The sequence below is a fragment of the Pezoporus flaviventris genome, unplaced genomic scaffold (assembly GCF_033815535.1).
Source record: "Pezoporus flaviventris isolate CSIRO_AGI_PZ_B2104156 unplaced genomic scaffold, CSIRO_AGI_Pfla_v1 ptg000002l, whole genome shotgun sequence".
Taxonomy (NCBI): Eukaryota; Metazoa; Chordata; class Aves; order Psittaciformes; family Psittacidae; genus Pezoporus; species Pezoporus flaviventris.
In genome coordinates this window covers 69,896,151-69,916,118 of record NW_026892550.1, presented here as the reverse complement: position 1 = coordinate 69,916,118, position 19,968 = coordinate 69,896,151, and the positions used below count along the sequence as shown (strand labels likewise).

The following is a 19,968-nucleotide window of genomic DNA, read 5'->3' as shown; positions in this document are numbered from 1 at the left end:
CAGTTGCCCCACATGCAGGCACCTCACATGGCGCACTGGGGTCATATTTCTTCTCCCAGCTGGGCACAGCAGATGATCCTGAGGTACCCCGGACACCACAGGGTGCAGATGGCGTCTTCTTCCTGGGAGAGGAAACGTTGCAGCTCAGAGCTGGACAAAGCAGCAGCTTTTCTCCCCAGCCTTGTTTCTAGCGACTACCTCGGGACCAGCTTTCAGGCAGTCCACGGAGTGCTGCTCTTTGCAGATATTTCAGGTAGGGTGCGCAGGGAGGAGCAACTGTGACATCGAGGAACGTGAGCCATTCTGGCACACACCAGGCCCTTTGGAGCCCTGCCCCTGCTGCTGATAGTGAGTGGCCATAATGAATGCTGAGGTCTTCTGCTGGGATTCCCAAAAAGGATGGGCTATCATGGGTGGTTAAGCACTGCTGCAACCCACACTGTGTTGGGGCATGGGAAGGTGCCGGGCTGGGCACCCCGGCTGGCCAGTGTGGAACTGGCTGCCAGGTCCTTTGGTCCCCAGGGCATTCATTTCCTGATTTCTGGGTGTCTCTGTTACAGATTTCACCTCTTTGACAGAGCACTGTATCTGGAAGGGTGGTTCACAGAGAGGCACTGATGAGTTGGCGGAAGACCTCAATCACTACCTGTGTGACGTTTTGGAGGGTAAGAGCCATGCTGCAGGACTGCCTGGCGGCAGGCCATAGGGCTGCTCATGGAATGAGGAGGCTGGTATCCTGGGCAACCTAGTCCTGCTTCCTTGGAAGGGCTGGGACTTTCTGTGGCCTGGAGGAACAGTGAGAACAGCCAGGCTCTCCTGGCAAGTCAGGACAAGTGCAGGTCCTTTCTGCTCCCCACTGTGGCCAAGGAGGCACCCACTTTCTCAGCAGCCACCTCTGTGCTTCTGATGGGAACACCCAGCTCCATGGTGCCTGGGGGCCCAGAGCAGGCTGAGAGCACCAAGCAAGTGCCAGCGCACAAGTGACCTGGACATGCTGGCACTGGCGTTGTGTGGGAAAGACAGGGAGAGACAGAGACCCTTCCAAGCCCATTTTCTCAGGGGATGTCTTGACCCTTCTGAGCTGATTATGAGCACATTCTGGACACCCCTTTGGCAGCATTTGTAAAGAAAAGCAGAAGAGGCCTCGAAGAGGATGAAGGGTCTAGAGCATCTCTCCTACAAGGAAAGGCTGGGGGAACTGGGCCTGTTTAGCCTAGGGAAGAGAAGGCTTCAGGGGATCTTACAGTAATGTGTCTAAAACTTCAAGGGAGGGAGCAGATTAGACAGAGCTAGGCTCTTTCCAGTGGTGCTCATTGTCAGGACCAGAGGCCATGCCATGGGCACGCACTGAAGCACAGCAGTTTCCCTCTGTAAGTTGGGAAACACTTTTTGGCTGTGAGGGGTGACTGACTGATTGCCAGGGAGCTTGAGAAATCTTCCTCTTTTGGCTCTTCCAAAGCCATCTAGCCAGCGTCCTGGGCAGCTGGCTCTGCCCCGCTTGAGAGCAGGGTTGGACCAGATGGACCCCAGAGGTTCCTTCCAGCCTCCACCATTCTGAAAATTAGGTGGCAGCTTGAGGCCATGCCTCTGTGCCTTCTGTGCAGGTACCAGGGCTGCAGCCCCTGGGAGCCTGGGAGGCAGGCCAGGGTGGTGCTTTTCCTAAGCTGTGCCGGATAGTGCACCATCGCCTGGGTGCTCCGCTCTGAGCACGGGGGCTTCCTTTGTGGATTATGGAAGAAGGTGTCCACATGACTCTTCCTTTCCTTCCCTCTGTCTCCAGACATGCTGACTCTTGGAGGTGACATCTTGAAGTTTGCTGGTACGTACTTAGGATGATGATGCCCATGGGTATTAATCTGCAGCACGGGACTGCTGTGGCAGCTCTGCTGTCCTCCTTCAGAGGCTCTGTGCAGCACCTTGAGCCATCTTCCTGGCCACTCTCATACGCCTTTGCAGCGCCCTTTCTCCAGGCTTCTCTTCCCACCCTGGGCCTGCAGTTTGGCTTCGGCAAGGGTGGTGGCTCCCCTCCCTCTGCCTCAGCTTGCAGGGCTCTGTGCTGGGGGTGAGGGCAGAGGCAGCACTGAGAGGAGGAGACCTACTAGAAGGTGAAGCCGAAGGCATTTATTGGAGTGCTGGTGAGGGACGGGGGGACGGGGGAATGGAGGGACGGGCTGGTGACAGCACAGCTCAGGCTGCCAGGCCGCAAGAGGAGGAGGAGTCCCAGCGAGTCCAGAGGTCCTCCAGAGGCCTATGGCCTCCCACAAGTCCATCTTTTTCAGCACGTCATCTGGTTTCTGCTGTCCCTGCCATGGAGCGTAGGTCAGGGAGAGTCAGGTCTCAGCAGAGCCTTGACGTTCCCTTGCTTTCCCCAGGGGATGCTGTGCTGCTGCTGTGGAGAGCAAGACCCAGTGAGATGGCCAAGACCATCAGCCTTGTGGTGCACTGTAGCTGGCAGATCCAGAAGAAGTACCGGAGGCATGACATGCTCGTGGGTCAGAAATTCCGACTTAAGATAGGTACAAGTGCTGTGCCAGGTGCAGATCTGTGGCACTCTCCTGTGCTTCACACTGGCAGGGAATGCGGGGATCCCCGTCTGGGGCTAGCGCCAAAGGAAAGCATCTCCTGCAAGCATTCAAGGGGCCACCTGTAGTTGGACACCAGACCACTGGGTTTGTGTGCGTTCACAGTTAGAATTAAACCTGGCAAGGGATCTGAAAGATAACAGGAAGAGCTTCTATAGGTATGTAGCAAATAAAAAGACAGACTAGGGCAACATGGGCCCTCTCCAGAAGCTATCAGGAGAACTGGCTACCCTGGATTTGGAGAAGGCTGAGGTTCTTAATGACTTCTTTGCCTCAGCCGTCACTGGCAAATGCTCTGAGCACACCACCCAAGTCCTGGAAGGCAGATGCAGGGACTGTGAGAATGAAGACCTTCGGCCCACTGTAGGAGGGCATCTGGTTCAAGATCATCCTAAGAACCTGAATGTGCACAAACCCATGGGAACTGATGCAGTCCGTCTGCGGTTCCTGAAGGAGCTGGTGAATGAAGTTGCAACTGTCCATCATATTTGAAAAATCATGGCAGTCATGTCAAGTCCCTGACGACTGGAAAAAGGGAAATATAACCCCCATTTTCAAGAAGGGGAAAATGGATGACCCAGGGAACTACAGACCAGTCAGTCTCACCTCTGTGCCTGGCAAAATCTTGGAGCAGATTCTCCTGGAAGGCATGCTAAGGCACATGAAAAACAACAAGGTGCTTGGTGACAGCCAGCATGGCTTCACTAAGGGGAAATCCTGCCTGACCAATTTGGCGGCCTTTTGGGTGACATGGTCTAGTGCGAGATGGCAGTGGGGTCAGATCTAGGTGATCTTAAGGTCCTTTCCAGCCCTCACTGTTCTATGGTTTTATGATTCTGTGAAGCTCAAAGGAAGAGCAGGTGTCAGGTTGAATACTGGGGTCTTTGAGCATCTGCTGTCGGCCAGATGCCTGCAGGAGGAACTTATCCCTTCATTTTTCAGGTGGAGGCAGCTTTGCATCCTTTTCCGTGTTGGATTCTCCCCTGCCTTTCACAAAGAGCAAAGGAGAGCTGCATTGCTTAAGGCTGTGAGAAGGGTTTTGCAGGCTGCAGTTTTTCTTGAGCAGACAGCTACAACCCGCCTGCATGTAAAGGGGGTGGGCGGTGATCAGGGGCTTGGTTTGCTGGGTTTCTGGGGCAGGTTAAGACAGCCAGCACTCTCAACACAGTGTCACTGTCCACTTGGTTTGTCTATTTCTTAACACCCATTTAAGGGTCCTGTGTCAGTAGCCCCTCGAGAAGGATGGAGGATGCCCTCCCCCTCCATAATGACCATCTCCCCACTGGGGTTCAGATTGGCTTCTGAACAGCTGAAATGCTGGAGGCTGTAGAGCTCTGCTTCTCCCTCTCTCTCTCCCAGGGATCTCTGCAGGGAATATGCACCACCTGAGGTTTGGAGACGAGAGGCAGCAGTACTTCTGTGTCATTGGCAAGGCCCTGGAGGATGTCTGTGAGGCCGAAAAGCTTGCGGAAGCAGGTGAAATTGTCCTCTCAGCCTCCTGCTGGGAGCTATGTGAGAAGCACAGGCTCAGAACCAGCCATATTGCGGGCAAAACAGCTGTGAAGGTAGGTGGATGGGACAGCATCTAGAGCCATTCTGAGGACCTGGACCTGAAGGAGGGAGGCCTCAGAAAGCTGAAGAGCTGAATGTGGAGAGAGTTGTAGCTCTGAAAGGGGAGAGCAGCTGATGCTCTTGTCCTTTTATGTTAGGAGTAACTCTGGGCTGGGCTTGCTTGGTTTGAGGGGTCAGGAGGCACTGGAAGAGTTTTGGCCCCACCAGCAGTGTCCTCCGTGGGTCACGGAGCTGTTGACAGCTGGGGGATGCTTGGAAGACGTCTGCTCAGCTCCAGGGTTTCTGAGGAAGCACTGCTGTCCTGTCCAGCCAGATAGGCTTCTTCTCCCCTTTTCTGGACAGTGACAGTGGAGGGCAGGATCTGTCCCCTGGGACTCCTGGAGAAGCCAGTGTCAAGTGCTTTCCTTCTGTGTACCTTCAGGTTACGGGCATGAACCAGATGTCTCTGTCGGAATGCCAAAATGTTTTAGACAAGCTTCCACAGAAGGAGAAGTGCTGCTTCACGGAAAACGAATGTGAGTGCCAGATTCACCTTGTTTTGGTTTTGCTTGGAAACGTGGGGCCTGGCTGCTGCAGGGGTCAGGGATGAACTACCGCTCCCCTCTTCCCCTCTCAGTTAGCAGTCATGCTTTTGGCCCTCTTGTGCATCAGCTGGGGCAGTTGCTGCTGCTGCCATCTCCTTCCAGGGGACAGCTCTGCCCTAAGCACCTGCAGGTGGCAACACAAGCAAACGCAGGAGTCTCTCCCCTGTTGCCAGTGCTAGCCCCTGCTTTCCAACAGCTCGTAGTCCCATCTTCCCACAGCAACCATGTGTGTTTCCTCTCCGCAGATGCTGTCAGGCCTGCTCTTTTCTTGAACCCTGATACTGATGTGGGAGACATACTTAGTTACATCCCAAAAGCTGTTCTCAGGAAGGTACGCCTGGGCCGTTGCTGCTGGGGCTGCTTTTTTTGCAGGGCAGAAGAAGTGGTGCATTCAGAGAGGGAGTTTCCATGAGAGCAAGCCAAACAAAGAAAATGCATCCCGAGATGACAATGTGGGCAAATTGGGCCAAGGGGCACAGGTGCTGCACCACTGGATGAGTTGTCCTCAGAGAGATGGGTGGTGGGGCAGACATTTGCATCTCTTGTCTTTTCTGTGGGTATGGCTCTTCATGTTCTGTGGACGTGATGGCAGGATAGAGGGGAGAATCCACTGAAGCCCCATGAGCATCGCTCAGTGTCACCACTCATGTCCGTAACTGTCCCAAGATGGGGTGTTACCGGAGCGCCCTTCTCGCCTTTGTCATTTGTGTTCTGATTTGGTATCTGACTGCTGCAAGCTGGGCAGCCTGCCGACCATTTAAACCGAGAGGAGGATCTTCTCTTCCCCTACTAGTACCTGCTATTGCCAGGACACCAGCTCTCCCTTTGTACCTGGCGTGGGCAGCCCCTGGGAGAGCAGGCTTGTGAAGCCGTCATGCTCTTGTCTTCCAGCTTGAAGACAGAGTGCCGCAGGACTTCCTCTGTGAGCTACGGCCAGTCACCATCCTCTTCCTCCACCTGAATTTTGATACAAAGGACATAGTATCTTTCCGCAGTGTCCTCAGTGAAGTCAGCAGCCTGATGCAGGAAATCGTCTGTCCTCACAAGGGTGAAGTGAACAAAGTCTTCCTGTTTGACAAAGTGAGTGTGAGGTGGAATCATCTCCCCCCAACCCAAGAGGGTGGATACTGAGCAAGAGGGGAAGGTTCCTTCTTAGGCATTGTGGCAAGATGTGCTGCATCTGTCCTTGGCAGGGCTGTACATTCCTTTGTGTGTTCGGACTCCCTGGAGTAAAGCTGGCCCATGAGAGCATTCATGCCTTGCAGAGTGCTTTTCAGATCTTCAACTCGTGCTCCAAGATCATTGCAAAAACAGGGTGAGTGTCTGGTGGGGCTGAGGGAGCGCATGCTGCCTGGGCCAGCGTAAAGCAGAGGAAGAAAGAGTGTTGCGTCTAGCTTACCCTCCCCTGTCCTCCCTTCCTTGGCAGGAAGGAAACAGTGCCCTGAGAGGTGGCAGGCAACCCCTGGGCTTATCCCTGGGCAGCCAGGCAGAGTGTCTCCAAGCACACCCTGCTAGCCACCATGCTGGAATGAGCCCTAGTGAAGGCGAGAGGCTCCTTGGTGCCAGAAGCAGCACCTTCTGGGTGACTGGCCTGTGAACAGTGATGGGGCCTAGACACCTGATCTTACATTGCTGTCATCACAGGCAGTGACGCTGTGGCACCTTCTTCCCTCCCTCTTTTCCCACTGGTCACAGGTCACAGCTCAGGGAAGGGGGTCTCAGGAGAAGTGCCCAAAAGTTCCTGCCTGTGCTCTAAGCCCTGTTCCTTGTCCTTGCCGCCTGGGTCCTTTACAGCCCTGAGCTCTCTGTACCCCGAACCCCAGGCTGGCAGGGCAGGATGGCCAGTGGCCCAGGCTAGTGCTGAGGGGAGATGCGGGAAGAGATGAAGCTGGGTGGGCAGGACTGCACCTGGAGCGCTTCTGAAGCCGTGTTGTTTCCCTGTGTGCCAGGACAGTGTCTGTGTCTGTTACCAGTGGGATGGCGTTCTGTGGCCTCATTGGCCACCCTCTGAGGCACGAGTACACAGGTACAAGCACGTGTGTGCGGTGTGGGAAACTGGCGTGAGCTGTTGGGAAGAGGAAGACAGGCTGGGGAGAGTGCCTGTCCAACAACCAGCCAGGAATGGCCCAGGCAGCACCAGTCCTGGGCTGGGGTGGGACACTGGGCTCCACAGCTGGTTGTTCCCCTGGGATCTGCTTAACCCACTGTGGGGCTGCGGGTGTCGGATGTAGGGCAGCCGTTGGTCTGGAAGGGCACTGTGGAGCTGGTGGCACAGGTACATCACTGTGTGCTCTTTCTTCATCTCTCTGGCAGTCATTGGCCAGAAGGTGAACTTGGCAGCCCGGATGATGATGAGCTACTCTGGGCTGGTGACCTGTGATACCACAACCTGTGCCAGCTCTGGGCTGCCCTCTTGCTACTTCAAGGAGCTGCCGGAGAGAAAGATGAAAGGCTTCAAACATCCTGTCACTGTCTATCAATATGTGGGGATCACCACCAACAGGTGAGTGTCCTCTTGAGAAGTCTGGATGAGGGGATGGTGGCATCAAGGGTCCAGCTTGGCCAGCATAGAGGAGTTCTGCAGAGAGAGCAGAAGCCGCTCTCCATTCACTGTGGATGAGACGGTCAGAAGCCCTGGTGTAGGAGGCTTTTTACCTCTCTTCCCTGCTGTTTCCTCTTGCTGGGAGAGTGGGAGTGAAACCACAGGAATGGGGAAGGTTTTGTTTTGGTAGACACAACCTGGCTTTCAGGCTCTGTCCAAATGGCTTTCAAACTGTGCTTTCCGTGCTGTGCTCGCTCTACCACATGCCCTGGTAATGCTGACCCAAGAAGGTTTTGTCCTAGCTGCTCTTGAGTGGGAAGCTTTGGGCCAGTCTGGTTCCCATGGATAAAGGTGGACCCTCAGGACATTCTTCATCATGTCTTCCTCCTCAAACCTGGGCTCTTCCTCTGGGCCAGGATTTGACCTTCTTTTTGGATGATGGTTTGAATGTTAGTCTCTGAAAATACAGGAAGACTTAAGCCAGAGGTGCCAGGTGCTTGGAATCCCAGCCCATTGGGTCCTTGTTTCCAAGACTCTCGGTTTTTCCTGGCCAACGCAGTAAAGATATCTGCTAACCAGCAGCTCACTCTTGCTTCTTTCACATGTCTCTGGGTCTGGCCTCTGTTGACGGACTCTCAATATATTCTCTTGTCCTGGTGTGGCTGTTGGGTTTCTTAATGCTTAAAGCTCTCTCAGCATGCCAGCTTGAACTTTGGTGGGGGGGAGCATGCAGGGGATAACATGCTGCTCGAAAGAAAAACAGGTACCCTGAGGAGCACATCCAGCCCCTCCATGCCAGGCTGCTTCTTGATGTCCCTTGGCTTCTAACCAGCTAACTGACTTGTACTTTCTTTTTCCCCTGCTCCTAGCATATTTGGCATGGCTCTTGCCATGAAGATGCCAGAGAACGCCTCCTTGCTGGGTATGTGGAGAATGCCTTGCTCTTCTGAACCCCAGTTTCTTCCCCTCAGTAACATGTATTGGGAACGGAAAAGGTTTTGCTGGGGATAATGTTGCCTGCAGAGGCCCTGAGGAAGTGCTGGCTCTCTCAGTGCCTACTTAGTTGATATCTTTGGGGTGGGAAGCAGGGTGAGGCGCTCGGTGATCCCAGGCAGGCTCCAGACCTGATAGGAAGGTTTGTTTCAAGCTGCTCACACCCTGGGGGCTAAACCAGTCCCACATCCTTGGGATCAGGAAAGAGATTTCCTTCTGCTAGACTGATGGGGAGTTTTGGTGGTTGGTTCTCCCCCTTGTACTCCTCAGAGGTGCTTTCTTGGCAGCATCTGCTTGTAAACATGGAAAAGTCAAGCATCACGGACGCCTTTAATCACTCAGTGTCTTGCTGGATGTTTTGGGCCCTGTCATGGGTTAACCCCGGTAGGGAACTCAGCCCCACACGGCTGCTCACTCCCCACAGTGGGATGGGGAAGAGAATTGGAAGGGTAAAAGTGAGCACACTGGATACGGACAGCTTAATAGGTAAAGCAGCTGCTGTGCATCCATGACAGGCAAAATCAGGCATTCTTTCACTGCCTCCTGGTGGCAGGCAGGTGTCCAGCCATTCCCAGGAAAGCAGAGCTTCAACATGTGTATCAAGGACTTGGGAAGACAAACACAGGAACTCGTAATGTGCCCCCTTCCTCCTCCTTTTCCCCAGCTTTTCTTGCGAAGCACAGCATCATATGCAATGAAATAAGCCAGCTGGGGTCTGCTGTTGCAGCTGTGCCCCATCCCAACTTCTTGTGCACCCCCAGCCTGCTTTTGCTGGCAGGGTGGCATGAGAAATAGAAAATGCCTTGATGCTGTGCAAGCCCTCTTCAGCAAGAACTAAAACACGGTTGTGTATCAACACTGATGTGCTCTGTGGCCAGTCGTACAGCCAGGAGAAGATGTTCTAAGTCTGTTTGGGACACAGCTGCCTGAAGCAACTCAGATCATCCCTTCCAGCCTTGTACTGGATCCCTGAGGGGGGATTTGCACGGGGCTGTCTGAATCTCTGTGGGACAGGGCATCCGCTACCACTCTGAGGAAGGCAGAGGTGCAAAAGCTGGGACAAGAGGGTTGGAAGGCAGCAGGGGTATCGTAGGCTGCCAGATGTGGTAGTGGGAGGGAAGCTGTGGTGGAGGGTACCAGCCAAAGGGACGGCTCTTTGCTTTCTAGCATGCCCCAGCAGCTCATTTTCTTGTTTGTCTTCACAGGTCGGAAGAAGGAGATTGACCTCTTTGTCAACTGCTTGGAAGCCTCTAACCGTTTTGGACAAAGACACATACTGGCATTTGAGGGCGCAAGGGGCGCTGGGAAGAGCCAATTACTTAATCACCTGTCCCAGTTAGGCCAGTCTGCTGGCTGCAGGTACAGGGTTTTGTCCTGTAGTTTTGGGACACTGCTTCTTTCCATCCCTGAGAGCCATGGAACGCTCCAGCCCCTTGGCCAGTGTGCCTTGGCCTTGGACTGAAGCCTCCTCAAAAAGCCTCATGGAGGCATTCCATAGTTATCTCCTGCGTGCTCTGCTCCTACCCCTGTCTCTTTGGGGTGTTGGAGGTGCTTCTTGACCTGTGGTGTTTCCTCCTTCACAAATAGAAGGAAAAAGCCCAAACTCGGTGCTTTGCATTGGATTCCAGATGCAACATATAGCAGGGTGGCCTGTCTCAGAAGCCCTGCTTGCCCCCTGACTGTTTCCCAGAAGGAATACTGGGCCAGAAAAGCCTCTCTGTGGCTGAGAGGCAGACTGCTAAGGTCTGGAGCCCAAAGGCAAACTCCACTTGCTCCATGATCACCTCTTAGCTCTGCAAGTCCCTCTGCAGTAGGGAGGTAGGGAGACATGGACCAGCGCTGCAGAAACCAGAAGGGGTCTGGACCTAGCTCTCCCAGTGGCTTGGCAGCAACTGCCTCTCTGTGCCCTTTCTCTTACAAGGAGTGAAACTCCCGGTACCACTTTGAAGTGGGAGGCTGAAGAGTTCCCCCTAAAGGCAACTCCAGCTCTTTTGTCTTAGAAGACTTGGGCCGTTGGGGATCTCAGTGCCTTTTGCTTTTGCATGGCAGGGTATTTGGCATGGAACTGCTAGAGGTCAACGTGAGGCAGTCCTTCTCTGCCATGCGTATTCTGATGGCCAGGGTGATGGGCCTCCATGAGTGTGAATCGTGCAGTGCCAGGGAGCACGTGCTACGGACAAATCTCAACGGGATAATCGAAGAGAGCAACTACTGCCTCCTCAATGACATCTTCCTTGTCAAGGTGAGAGCGAGAGGCCTCTCTGACCCTGGAGAAGGCTTTCTCCTGAGCCCTTCTGGTTCTTCAGCAGTCTTCTAAGGCTGCTGGAGTGCCTTAGCTCAGGGGGAGGGATTGCAGGGGGTCACAGCACATGTTTTCCATTCCTGGCCCCAGGGGCTGCCTGTATGTGGTGACTTAATGTCCCGCGCTGCATCTGGCAGTGCCTGGTGCCTTGTTCGGCATTCTGGAAGCAGCACTGGAATGAGGCTGGGTCTGACCTTGTGCTGAGGTCATTGCTGTGTGAGTGGTCTGCTCCAGCCAGCCCAAGATCCCACAGTCAGAGAACCAGCTCTTCAGCCCACCGCCAAGATGCAGCTCTGCCTGAGCCTCTGCTTTAGGCTCTAGTTGAAGTCCCACTGTGGCCTCTTGCACCCGTGCTGGGGAGAGGGAAGGTGCTGAGGCAGAGCAGGGAGGGTTTGCTCTGCCATCTTGCTTGGTGGGTAGGTGTAGCGAGCCCTGGAGACATGTTTCTCCCTGACTTTGCTTTTCTGTCTAGTTTCCCATTTCAGACAAGGTTCGCCAAATGCATGAAATGCAAAGGAAAGAGGAATTGCATTCAACCTGGGCAAAAGTGCTAGAGAAGGTGAGCATTTCTCCTTTTCTCCTTCTGGGTCAGAGGAGGAAAACAACCCTGCTGGCTCTGGGCTCTGCGCCACAGCAGTGTGAGTGGGTGGGAGGACCTGGTCCTTGCCCTCTAGGGCCTGAGAAACCCCCCATGTTCTCTCCATAGCCCGACAAGCATACTAGTAACTTTCCTCCCTTAAAGCGTTCCCTGGAGGAGAGAGAATTCTGCGTTCCCTTGCCCAAGCTCCCTCCTTCTGCAGGGCAGGTGATGTTAAGCATGACCTGAAAATCTCAAAGAAATTAGGCATTGGGAAGCTTCCAAGCACGGAGTTGGTTGGGGTGAGACTTGAGAGCATCCTCTCAAGAGACAGAGGCAAAATCTCCTTCCCTGTAAGACACTTGAGAATCCACTGGATTCCCCTCAGAACAACTCTTTTTTTTCCAGACCATTGACAGAAATGCCATATTTGTCATCGACAATGCCCATTTCATTGACCCCGCCTCCTGGAGTATCATGGCACCTCTGCTCTGGAACATCTCTGTCTTCATGGTCATGAGCTTATGTCCCGGCTTTGCAAGAACCGAGAGCTTTCACAAAGCCACAGCAAACAACCTGATGTCCCATAAAATCATCTGCTTTCAACTAGAGAAGCTGAAACCTTCAGCTGTGGTGCAGAAGCTCTGCCAGGACCTTGGAGTGGTCAGCATCCCTAGGGCTTTAGTGAGGTAAGTTGGAGCAGGGGAGCTCCCTGGACACGAAGCATAGGAGCTGCCAACCCTTTGCTGTTTCACAAGGAGGAAGGGAGGAAGACCCCCAAGGCCAAGCATATCTGGGGTGTGAAAAGGGCTTGGTCTAAGTGGCCAGGCTGTGTGGCAGATTCCCTGGGGCAGAGGTCTGCCCTGCTGCCAGAGAGCACCTAAGCTCCTGAGGAGAGGAAAGGCAGGGCTTGCTGCTCTGTGCTTTGGGCACTGTCTGCAAGTCTTTCCCCAGGGACTTCAGCAAAGGCTGGAGGTTCAGGGGGGCCAAAAACCACATGCCAGCAGGAGGACCTCCCTTTCAGAAGTGAGGTGTAGCTGTGACAAAGATGCTGGCTCCCCAGCTATGCCTGAGTGGCTTGCTACCCACCTCAACTGTTTTTCCTTTTAGGGTGGCGAGTCACTGGAACATGTTGTCCAAAGATGTAGTGAATGCTCCACCCCTGGGAGGGTTCAAGGTCGGGTTGGACAGAGCCTTGGGCGACATGGTCTAGTGTGAGGTGTCCTTGCCCATGGGAGGGGGTTGGAACTAGATGATCCTAAGGTCCTTTCCAAACCAACCCATTCTATGATTCTACTTCTCTTGTGCTGATCACTGCTGGATCTGTTCCTGCCCAGGTTCCTGGTCCAAAGAAGCTTGGGGATCCCGTATTACTTGGAGGAGCTGGTGCACTTCCTTCGTTGCAACGACATGCTCTTGTTCCGCACCAAGAAGTGGGGTGAAAAAGCAGAGGACAGCTGGGAGAACCTGAACAGTAAGAACCTTTGCCACTGACTAATGAGTTGCTGTGTTGCATTCCCTACAGCACAAACTTGCCCCTTCATTGCCCCATGGATTAGGGGCAGAGTAAGATCTTGCAGCAGATCATGCAGAACTTGGCCTGGCAGAGGCACGGGCTTCTGTGTGCCTTGTTGTCAGGACAGCCAAAGCAGTGGCTCACAAGTTGTGGCTTGGAGGGGCCTCAGTTCTTGGGGCTAAACCTCAGGGGAAATGGTTCTGGACCACGTAGGTTGTGGTCGTGAGACGTTCTCATGAGCACAGAACTTATGTTGGCCAAATGCTAGCTTAACTGAGAACAAACTCCAGCTTGAGGTGAGGGCCAGGAGCGGGAAACTTCCAGTGAAAACTATTTTGCTCTGCTTAGAGAGCATGTTCAGCACCCGCAGGTCAGTGCACCTGTACTGTGTGGTGTGAAGGGGCCTTGGACTATTTCAGGTGAACTTGGAAACATTTTCAGGCTGCAGGTCACTTTGCAAATTGCCTCATTCCTTCTCTCTTGCTCCACCTAGCTTTTGCAGTCTTGGAGTCATCCCTCACAGCAAGCTCAAGGTCCAGAGCAGGGGCTGCGGCCATGATCTGCATTGTAAGGCCAGGCGTGAACCTGGACAGCACCATGCTGCCCAGTAACTTGAAAGGTGAGGGGCAGAGAGCCACTCTGCTGGCTCTTGGCTGTGCCGCAGGGGCTGGAGGGAGGCTGGGCATCACTGTGCTGCAGAGTCACCCTCTCAGCTTTGGGGCTGTCCTTGGAAAAGGTGGCTCTGCTCCAACCAGCAACAGTCCTGGCATTGTGGGCAACCATTTTTCCTTCCTGTGTGTGGAGCAGCTTGAGCCTGCTGGTTGCTTTCCAGCAGCAGGTAGAAGAGGAAAAGTTGTTGATGCAACACTAAAATGACTCCCTTTTCTCACAGAAGCAAATCTTCTACTGGGACAAAAATTTGACTTGCCTCTGACTCACCTTTGAACACAGCTTCTATCTTGCTACTTTCTTTTTGAGTTCCCCAGCTAACAGTGGTTTCATGGCATGTTGTGGTGGTTTAAGCCCAGCCACGCATCTCACACTGTCACTCCCCCCCACCCCCCCACCCCCCCTCCCGGAGGGATGGGGAGGAGAATGGAAAGAATGTAACTCCAATGGGTTGAGATAAGAACAGTTCAGTAACTAAGGTATAACACAAACCACTACTGCTACCACCAATAATAATAATGATAAGGGAAATAACAAGGGAAGAGAATACAACCGCTCACCACCTGCCAACCGATACCCAGTCCGACCAAGCAGTGATCTAACCCTTCCTGGTAACTGCCCCCAGTTTACATCCTGGGCATGATGTGCTGTGGTATGGAATACCTCTTTGGCTAGTCTGGGTCAGCTGTCCTGTCTCTGCTTCCTCCTGGCTTCCCCTCCTCCCTGGCAGAGCATGAGACTCAGAAGATCCTTGGTCAGACTAAACATTACTTAGCAACAACTAAAAACATCGGTGTTACAAGCGTTGTTCCGAGGCTAAAGTCAAAAACACAGCAGTGCACCAGCTACTAAGAAGGAGAAAAATGACTGCTACTGCTGAACCCAAGACACACGTAATTAAAGAAAATAAACCACTTTCCTGTGGATTTTCATGGAAGTTCACCTGTAGCCAGGGGAACTGTCAATGACTGTTGAATGTCCCTCCTGTCTGTCAGTAGCCATTTGTATGAACCTTGAAGAAACATTCCTGCTCTTAAGTTGTTTTGCCCAAAGCAACCCAAGAAGAAAAGTCAAAGAAAAGAAGAGTAAGGTCTGGCTGAGTTGAGACAACCTTTCTCGGGAGCTCTGAGTTCACCTCTGAGGTGGTGAAAGTTGTCTGTTCCCTGCTTGCAGGGCTGGCAAAAACCTAGTCCAGGTTTGGCAGGGCACATTGTGGGACGCATGTACCTGCTGGATCCTGCCCTATCCCAGTGGGGGAGTGTGTCTGTTGAGTGTCTCACTTTTTCCCAGGCCCTGTGAACTGCAAATCCAGTAGGAGCGGAGCCATTGTGCAGACACCTGTCCTGGGCTGCAATTGCCCAGAAGTGGCCAGTGTAGGGCCAAAGCCTATCCTGTTCATGCGTCGAATCTTTGCAGTGCCTCCAGCCTCAGTGTGGGGAAGAGGTAGGACTGAGACGTGTGGCTTCTCCTTGACAGAGATTGTGCTGGCTCAGCTGGACGAGATCACCCCACTGGAGCAGACTGTTTTGAAGTTTGCAGCCATCATCGGGCCGGTGTTCACTACCCAGCTGCTGTCATACATTCTTCCGATTAGAATGAGGCACAAGATGACTACCTTGTTGGACAGTCTAGTGAGTGACAACATCCTCAAGTGGACGGAGAGCACTGAGGAGCCAGAAGACGTCCAAGATCCTAGCAAGGAGCCAGCCACCCCTCCGCAGGCAGAGATTGGTAAGTGGTAGCAGTGGGGTGGACAAGGAGCTCCCAGATGGGCTCCTAAGGGCGTGGCGTGATTCCCTTCCTGTGAGGGCTGGCATGGCTGTTGGGGATGGGTTTGTCAAAGCTGTTACAAGTCAGTCTGAAAGCACACTAGGTTTGCACTGGAGGGAAGTTCCCACCAGCTGTCCCAAATGCCTCTGCTCCCCTGAATCCAAGTGCTGCTCGTAGCGCAGGCATGGGACGAGTGGAATCCCTGACATCCTCTCCCAGCCACCTGCAGCATCCAGACAAAAGATGCCCTCCAGAATGGCCCAGGGTCTTCAGCAAGCTTTTATTGGGCTTTGATTACCCTGTGATGCAGGGTTCCTGCTCAGGAGGCTGGTGGCTGCCATGCCAAGAGCGGGGAGAAAGTGCTGGCTGGGGCTTGCTTTGGCTGGCAACAACATCCCCAGCTCCTGCCTGGACCAGTGCAGCTGAGAACTGCATCCCCAAGGCTGTGCTAGCATCAGCCCTTTCACCCCATGCTGCAGGGCTTGGCGTGCAGCAGCACTGTTGCTATTCAGGATGTGCACCGAGGCATGACTGGCTCCCCATCTGGCCACAGCTTGGGCTCATACAAAGGCCCTTTGCCTTGCAGGTGTGGAGACCTCCCCCCCAAGCAAGCAGAGTGTGGGGTGTCCATTTGGTGTGCTGATGTTCCATAAGCCGCTGCTGCGGGAGGCTGCCTACGAGCTGTGGGTCCAGAAACAGCGGGTCACCCTGCACTCCAAGTGTGCTGCCTTCCTGGAGCGGTATGCACACAAATGCCAGAGCTGCGGCCAAGGGGACTTTATTGTCTTCCACCGCTTCGCTGTCAGCAGCACCCAGGACAAAGGGAGCTGTAAGGACTTTGATGATGGGGATGACCCACACACCTGGAAGGCCTTGGTGCTGGCTGGAAAACAGCTGAAGAAGGAGAGGTTTTACATCTCTGCAGGTATGCTGTGCACCATGCTCTGTAATTTGGGCCCTCCGGGAGCCCAGGGATTGGTGCTGGGGGTCGAGTGGGAGTAGATCTGCTAGGAACGAGCCCAGCAGGAGTGGACACCCACTGCAGACTTTCCTCAGTGTGTTAGCACCTTGCAAGGATCCTTGCAGGCCTACTGGGAGAGGGAGAGCAACTCTTATCCCAGGATACATGTGGGAGGTGTCCCTGGTTTTCTTTCAAGGTATTACAGATACTCAGGAGGAGCAGGAGCAGCAGCAGCAGCAAGCTTTTGTGGAAGAGGATTTTGGGTGAGCAGACAAGGTTCTGATTCTTTTTGAAGCGAGTGAGTTCAGGGTGTGCAGAGGAGACAAAGAAAATGCTGGCTTTTGGCTGTCAGCTGTGACTCTAGCTTAGCGAAGAGCCTTTCCGTGGGGTGGGAGCTGAGAGGAGATGGCTGTGGAGATGAGTGAGTGCTTAAGGACGCCCACGGCTCAGTGTCAAAGAAGCCCTCGCTTTCCAGTTCCTGCAGAGTAGTACTGCAAAATCTACAGGGAAAAAGCCACCACAAGGGCTCAGGTGGTTTGCCTGTGGGAGGTGACAGAAAGCCTAGCTTCTTCCTTACTCCCTCCTCCCAAAGGACTTGTATGACTAGTACCTGTCTGTGGCTTCCTGCTCTGCTTTGCACAAAGGGCTTTTGATGTTGTCTCTGGGAAGGAAGACCACTCTAGATGATACCCTTGTATTCTTTGCTCTCTTCTTCCCCTGGGCACTGTCCTCTGGGTAGTGCGACTGACAGAGAGGACAACAATGCGCTCTCATGTGACTGCAAAGGCATCGTGGAGTCAGTGCTTGTGCCATTGGTTCACCACTACACAACACTGGGCAATGCTGCCAGAGCCTTTTACTATCTTCTGGAGACTGCAGCTGCCTACCTGCATGTCTCCAACTACTACATGGTGAGTCGCCCTGCTTGCAGTGTGTCCTGCCTGGCTCTGGGAAGGACAAGTTTGCGTTGCACTAGGACACGACTTTGTGGGTCCTTGGAAGGAAGATGTTGAGCTCTGAGCCTCACTTCTTCCTTTGGTTTGCCTCTTGTGTGGGAAGAGGCATTGGGTGCTGTGCCCTTAGCATGAGGGGCATTAGCAGGGAGGAGGCCTGAACGATCAGTGGTGCCTGTGCTCTGAGGCACACAGTCAAAAACATGACTGTTTGTGCAGGTATCACCAGGGGAAGAAACAGACCCTCTGAAGACAGATGCCAGAGGCAATGGGGGAGGACAAGGGTAGCCATGGGCTCTGCACTAATCTCACCTGCTCTCCGTGTGCTTTCACAAAGGCCCTCAGGAAGCTGAGCGAAGCAGATATCCTGAGGAACTCTCTAAAGAGTAAAGCGAATGTGATATCCCGCTTTGAAGATGCCACCTTCTTCAGCCTCAAAGGGGAGGTAAAGGCGCGGTCTGGAGGGATCTCCTGAGTGATGGAGCTGGATGCCTTCCCCAGATGCAGTGGACAGGAGAGCTCTGGCTTCTCTGGCCACTGGCAGATCCCTGCAGTCTCTTGGGCATCTAGTCCACATTGCGATGTTTCCCTTTTCCTGTGCAGGTCTGCTATGGTGTGGGACGCACAGAGCTGGCAAAGAAAATGATCAGAAAGGCTTTGAGCCTGCTTGGAAGGCCATTTCCCCGGAACCGCGCTGAAGACTTTGTCAGGTCGCAGGTTGAAAAATTGCAGTGTGCCGCTTATGTTGCCAGAAGAGCATCTTCCCTTCCACAGAAGGCCCAGTAAGAAACACGACCAAGAACCCGGGGGAGAAAGAGTTATTTCCTACCTGGTCACAGGCATATGGGCACAGACCTGACGAGGCTTGAGGCCACACAGAGCAATGTGAGGGTAGAACAGGGAACGATAAAGTTCCTCTCTCCCTCCCTCCCTCTGAGGCCCTTGGAACAAAGCATACCTTAGGGTATCAAAGCAGCTTGCAGCCAGGGATGTGTCTGCTGGCACGAGTTGTGGCAGTGGATTGGTGCTGGCTGGGAAGAGAGAGCTGTACTGAAAAGGGGTGGGGGGGCTGGAGGCAGGACCAGGGCATGGAGAAGGAGCAGTAAGAGGAGCTTGGCCCCCCTGGTGCTGTCAGGCCAACATCCTCTCTAGCGGCCAGCTTCCCACTGTGGTACTTGTTGTTTGCCCCTTTCCCTTCTGGCAGCTCCCCCTCCATCAGCTCTATTTCCTCCAAGGAAGTGTAACGGTCTTGTCTGGCACCCGTTTTGCCCCCTGGCCCTGTCTGACCCAGCTCATAGGCTCTAGCCTGTAGAGCTAAAGCCTCTGGGCCTAGCAGTTTCTCTTGCTTGGCAGGAAGAAGAAGCTCGCCTGGCTGCTGCGGCAGAGCCGCTGTCTTTCCTTACTGGAGCACCTCTTCAGGCTGGAGGGCACTTCTGCTGGATGGAGGCTGTCCTGCCTGGCAGCGCGCATGAGGGCCAGCACAGACAGGGCAGTGGACTTGTATCTGTCAGCAGCCTGCACGAGCTATGATGCTGGCTTGGAAATGATCATATAGTTCATTACCACCATCTATCTTACATTTGGAGAAAGACGGTACTCTCCAAATATTTGTAGTACCGTAAGAAGCAATACATACAAATTATTAAATATTCATGTGTCCCTTCGCATTCAGATTAAATCCTTTTATTGTTACAGGATCTGTAAATATCTCCCAGGACACAGAAGGGAAAGGACAGGAGAAGCAGGCAGTTACTTGGGAGTATTTGCTGGGCTTGGTTGGTTTTTGTTGCGTCCCTAATGAAGAGTCCATCCCCAGCATCCCTATAGCCCCCGTTCAGATACTGGAAGGCTGCTATGAGGTCTCCACGCAGCCTTCTCTTCTCCAGGCTGAACAGCCCCAACTTTCTCAGCCTGTCTTCATACGGGAGGTGCTCCAGTCCCCTGATCATCCTCGTGGCCCTCCTCTGGACTTGTTCCAACAGTTCCATGTCCTTTTTATGTTGAGGACAATGGAACTGCACACAATACTCCAAGTGAGGTCTCATGAGAGCAGAGTAGAGGGGCAGGATCCCCTCCTTTGACCTGCTGGTCATGTTCCTTTTGAGCATTTGGTCAATGAGAAACTGAACCTGAGCCGGCTTCAGTGTGCGCTCACAGCCCAGAAAGCAAACCATATCCTGGGCTGCATCAAAAGGAGCAGGACAGAGAAGGGAAAGGGCAGGAGAAGTAGGCATTTATTTGGGAGTATTTGCTGGGCTTGGTTGGTTTTTGTTGGGTTTTTGTTGTTTTTTTTTCATTTTACTTATTGTTTAAATTGATTTTAAAATTATCTACCTCTTTTCGCAAGGATTTTCCAGCCAAGTGCAGTCATTTTAAAAGAGCTTTTAAAATCCTGTTGCATTATAGAAGTCTATTATATAAAAGCATGTATTAGTTTTCACGTAATACTATGAATACTATCTTCAGCCCAGTGGTCTCATCTAAACAAATCCAGTGGCTCCCTGGATTAAATCCTTTGCAAGCATTCAATATCGTCCAAGTCTTAACAAGTTAGAAGAGCCATGAGGTGGAAGTTCACACCTGGAGGCAGGGAAATGAGCAACTTCCAGTACTTTTTACCAGCAGTGGTAGTCACCTGATGGTAAAAAGGGTCCTCAGACTGACAGGTACAGCTTCACTGACATGTCCATCTGGTGTATACACTGTACATTTCCCATCCTCAGTCCAAGTGAAGTGTCTCACCTCACCCACGTGTTACTGGTACAGCCCAGATGCCCTACGGCCTTCCTTGGAACTTCTTGAACGTGTGCATTTGTTGATCTCCTTCGCTCCAGAGTCAGTGGAGCACTGCTAGTGCTGCCGCTGTGCGGCCTCTTGCAGGGCTGGGAGAGTCCTGGGGGCCGGGGCCTTCTCTTTGGGGTCAGCAGGACCCTGCGGAGGGCGGCTG

The 19,968-nt window shown here is 53.3% G+C and overlaps 1 protein-coding gene across 1 annotated transcript in view; it reads left to right on the top strand.

Annotated features, from left to right (window-relative positions):
- LOC133274864 (adenylate cyclase type 10-like) overlaps positions 1-18,576 on the top strand; it is a 28,276-nt gene extending 9,700 nt beyond the window's left edge. Inside the window, exons 3-27 of the mRNA XM_061464389.1 lie at positions 60-253; positions 561-665; positions 1,781-1,819; positions 2,373-2,516; positions 3,942-4,147; positions 4,576-4,669; positions 4,984-5,069; positions 5,630-5,818; positions 5,932-6,053; positions 6,688-6,764; positions 7,052-7,241; positions 8,150-8,202; positions 9,479-9,632; positions 10,323-10,515; positions 11,048-11,134; positions 11,561-11,841; positions 12,490-12,626; positions 13,162-13,287; positions 14,814-15,068; positions 15,694-16,032; positions 16,265-16,331; positions 16,808-16,979; positions 17,359-17,466; positions 17,625-17,803; positions 18,375-18,576. Of these exons, the coding sequence (XP_061320373.1) occupies positions 60-253; positions 561-665; positions 1,781-1,819; positions 2,373-2,516; positions 3,942-4,147; positions 4,576-4,669; positions 4,984-5,069; positions 5,630-5,818; positions 5,932-6,053; positions 6,688-6,764; positions 7,052-7,241; positions 8,150-8,202; positions 9,479-9,632; positions 10,323-10,515; positions 11,048-11,134; positions 11,561-11,841; positions 12,490-12,626; positions 13,162-13,287; positions 14,814-15,068; positions 15,694-16,032; positions 16,265-16,331; positions 16,808-16,979; positions 17,359-17,466; positions 17,625-17,803; positions 18,375-18,576 (3,799 nt within the window). The remainder of the gene's footprint in view (positions 1-59; positions 254-560; positions 666-1,780; positions 1,820-2,372; positions 2,517-3,941; positions 4,148-4,575; positions 4,670-4,983; positions 5,070-5,629; positions 5,819-5,931; positions 6,054-6,687; positions 6,765-7,051; positions 7,242-8,149; positions 8,203-9,478; positions 9,633-10,322; positions 10,516-11,047; positions 11,135-11,560; positions 11,842-12,489; positions 12,627-13,161; positions 13,288-14,813; positions 15,069-15,693; positions 16,033-16,264; positions 16,332-16,807; positions 16,980-17,358; positions 17,467-17,624; positions 17,804-18,374) is intronic.
- Positions 18,577-19,968: the final 1,392 nt, after the last annotated feature.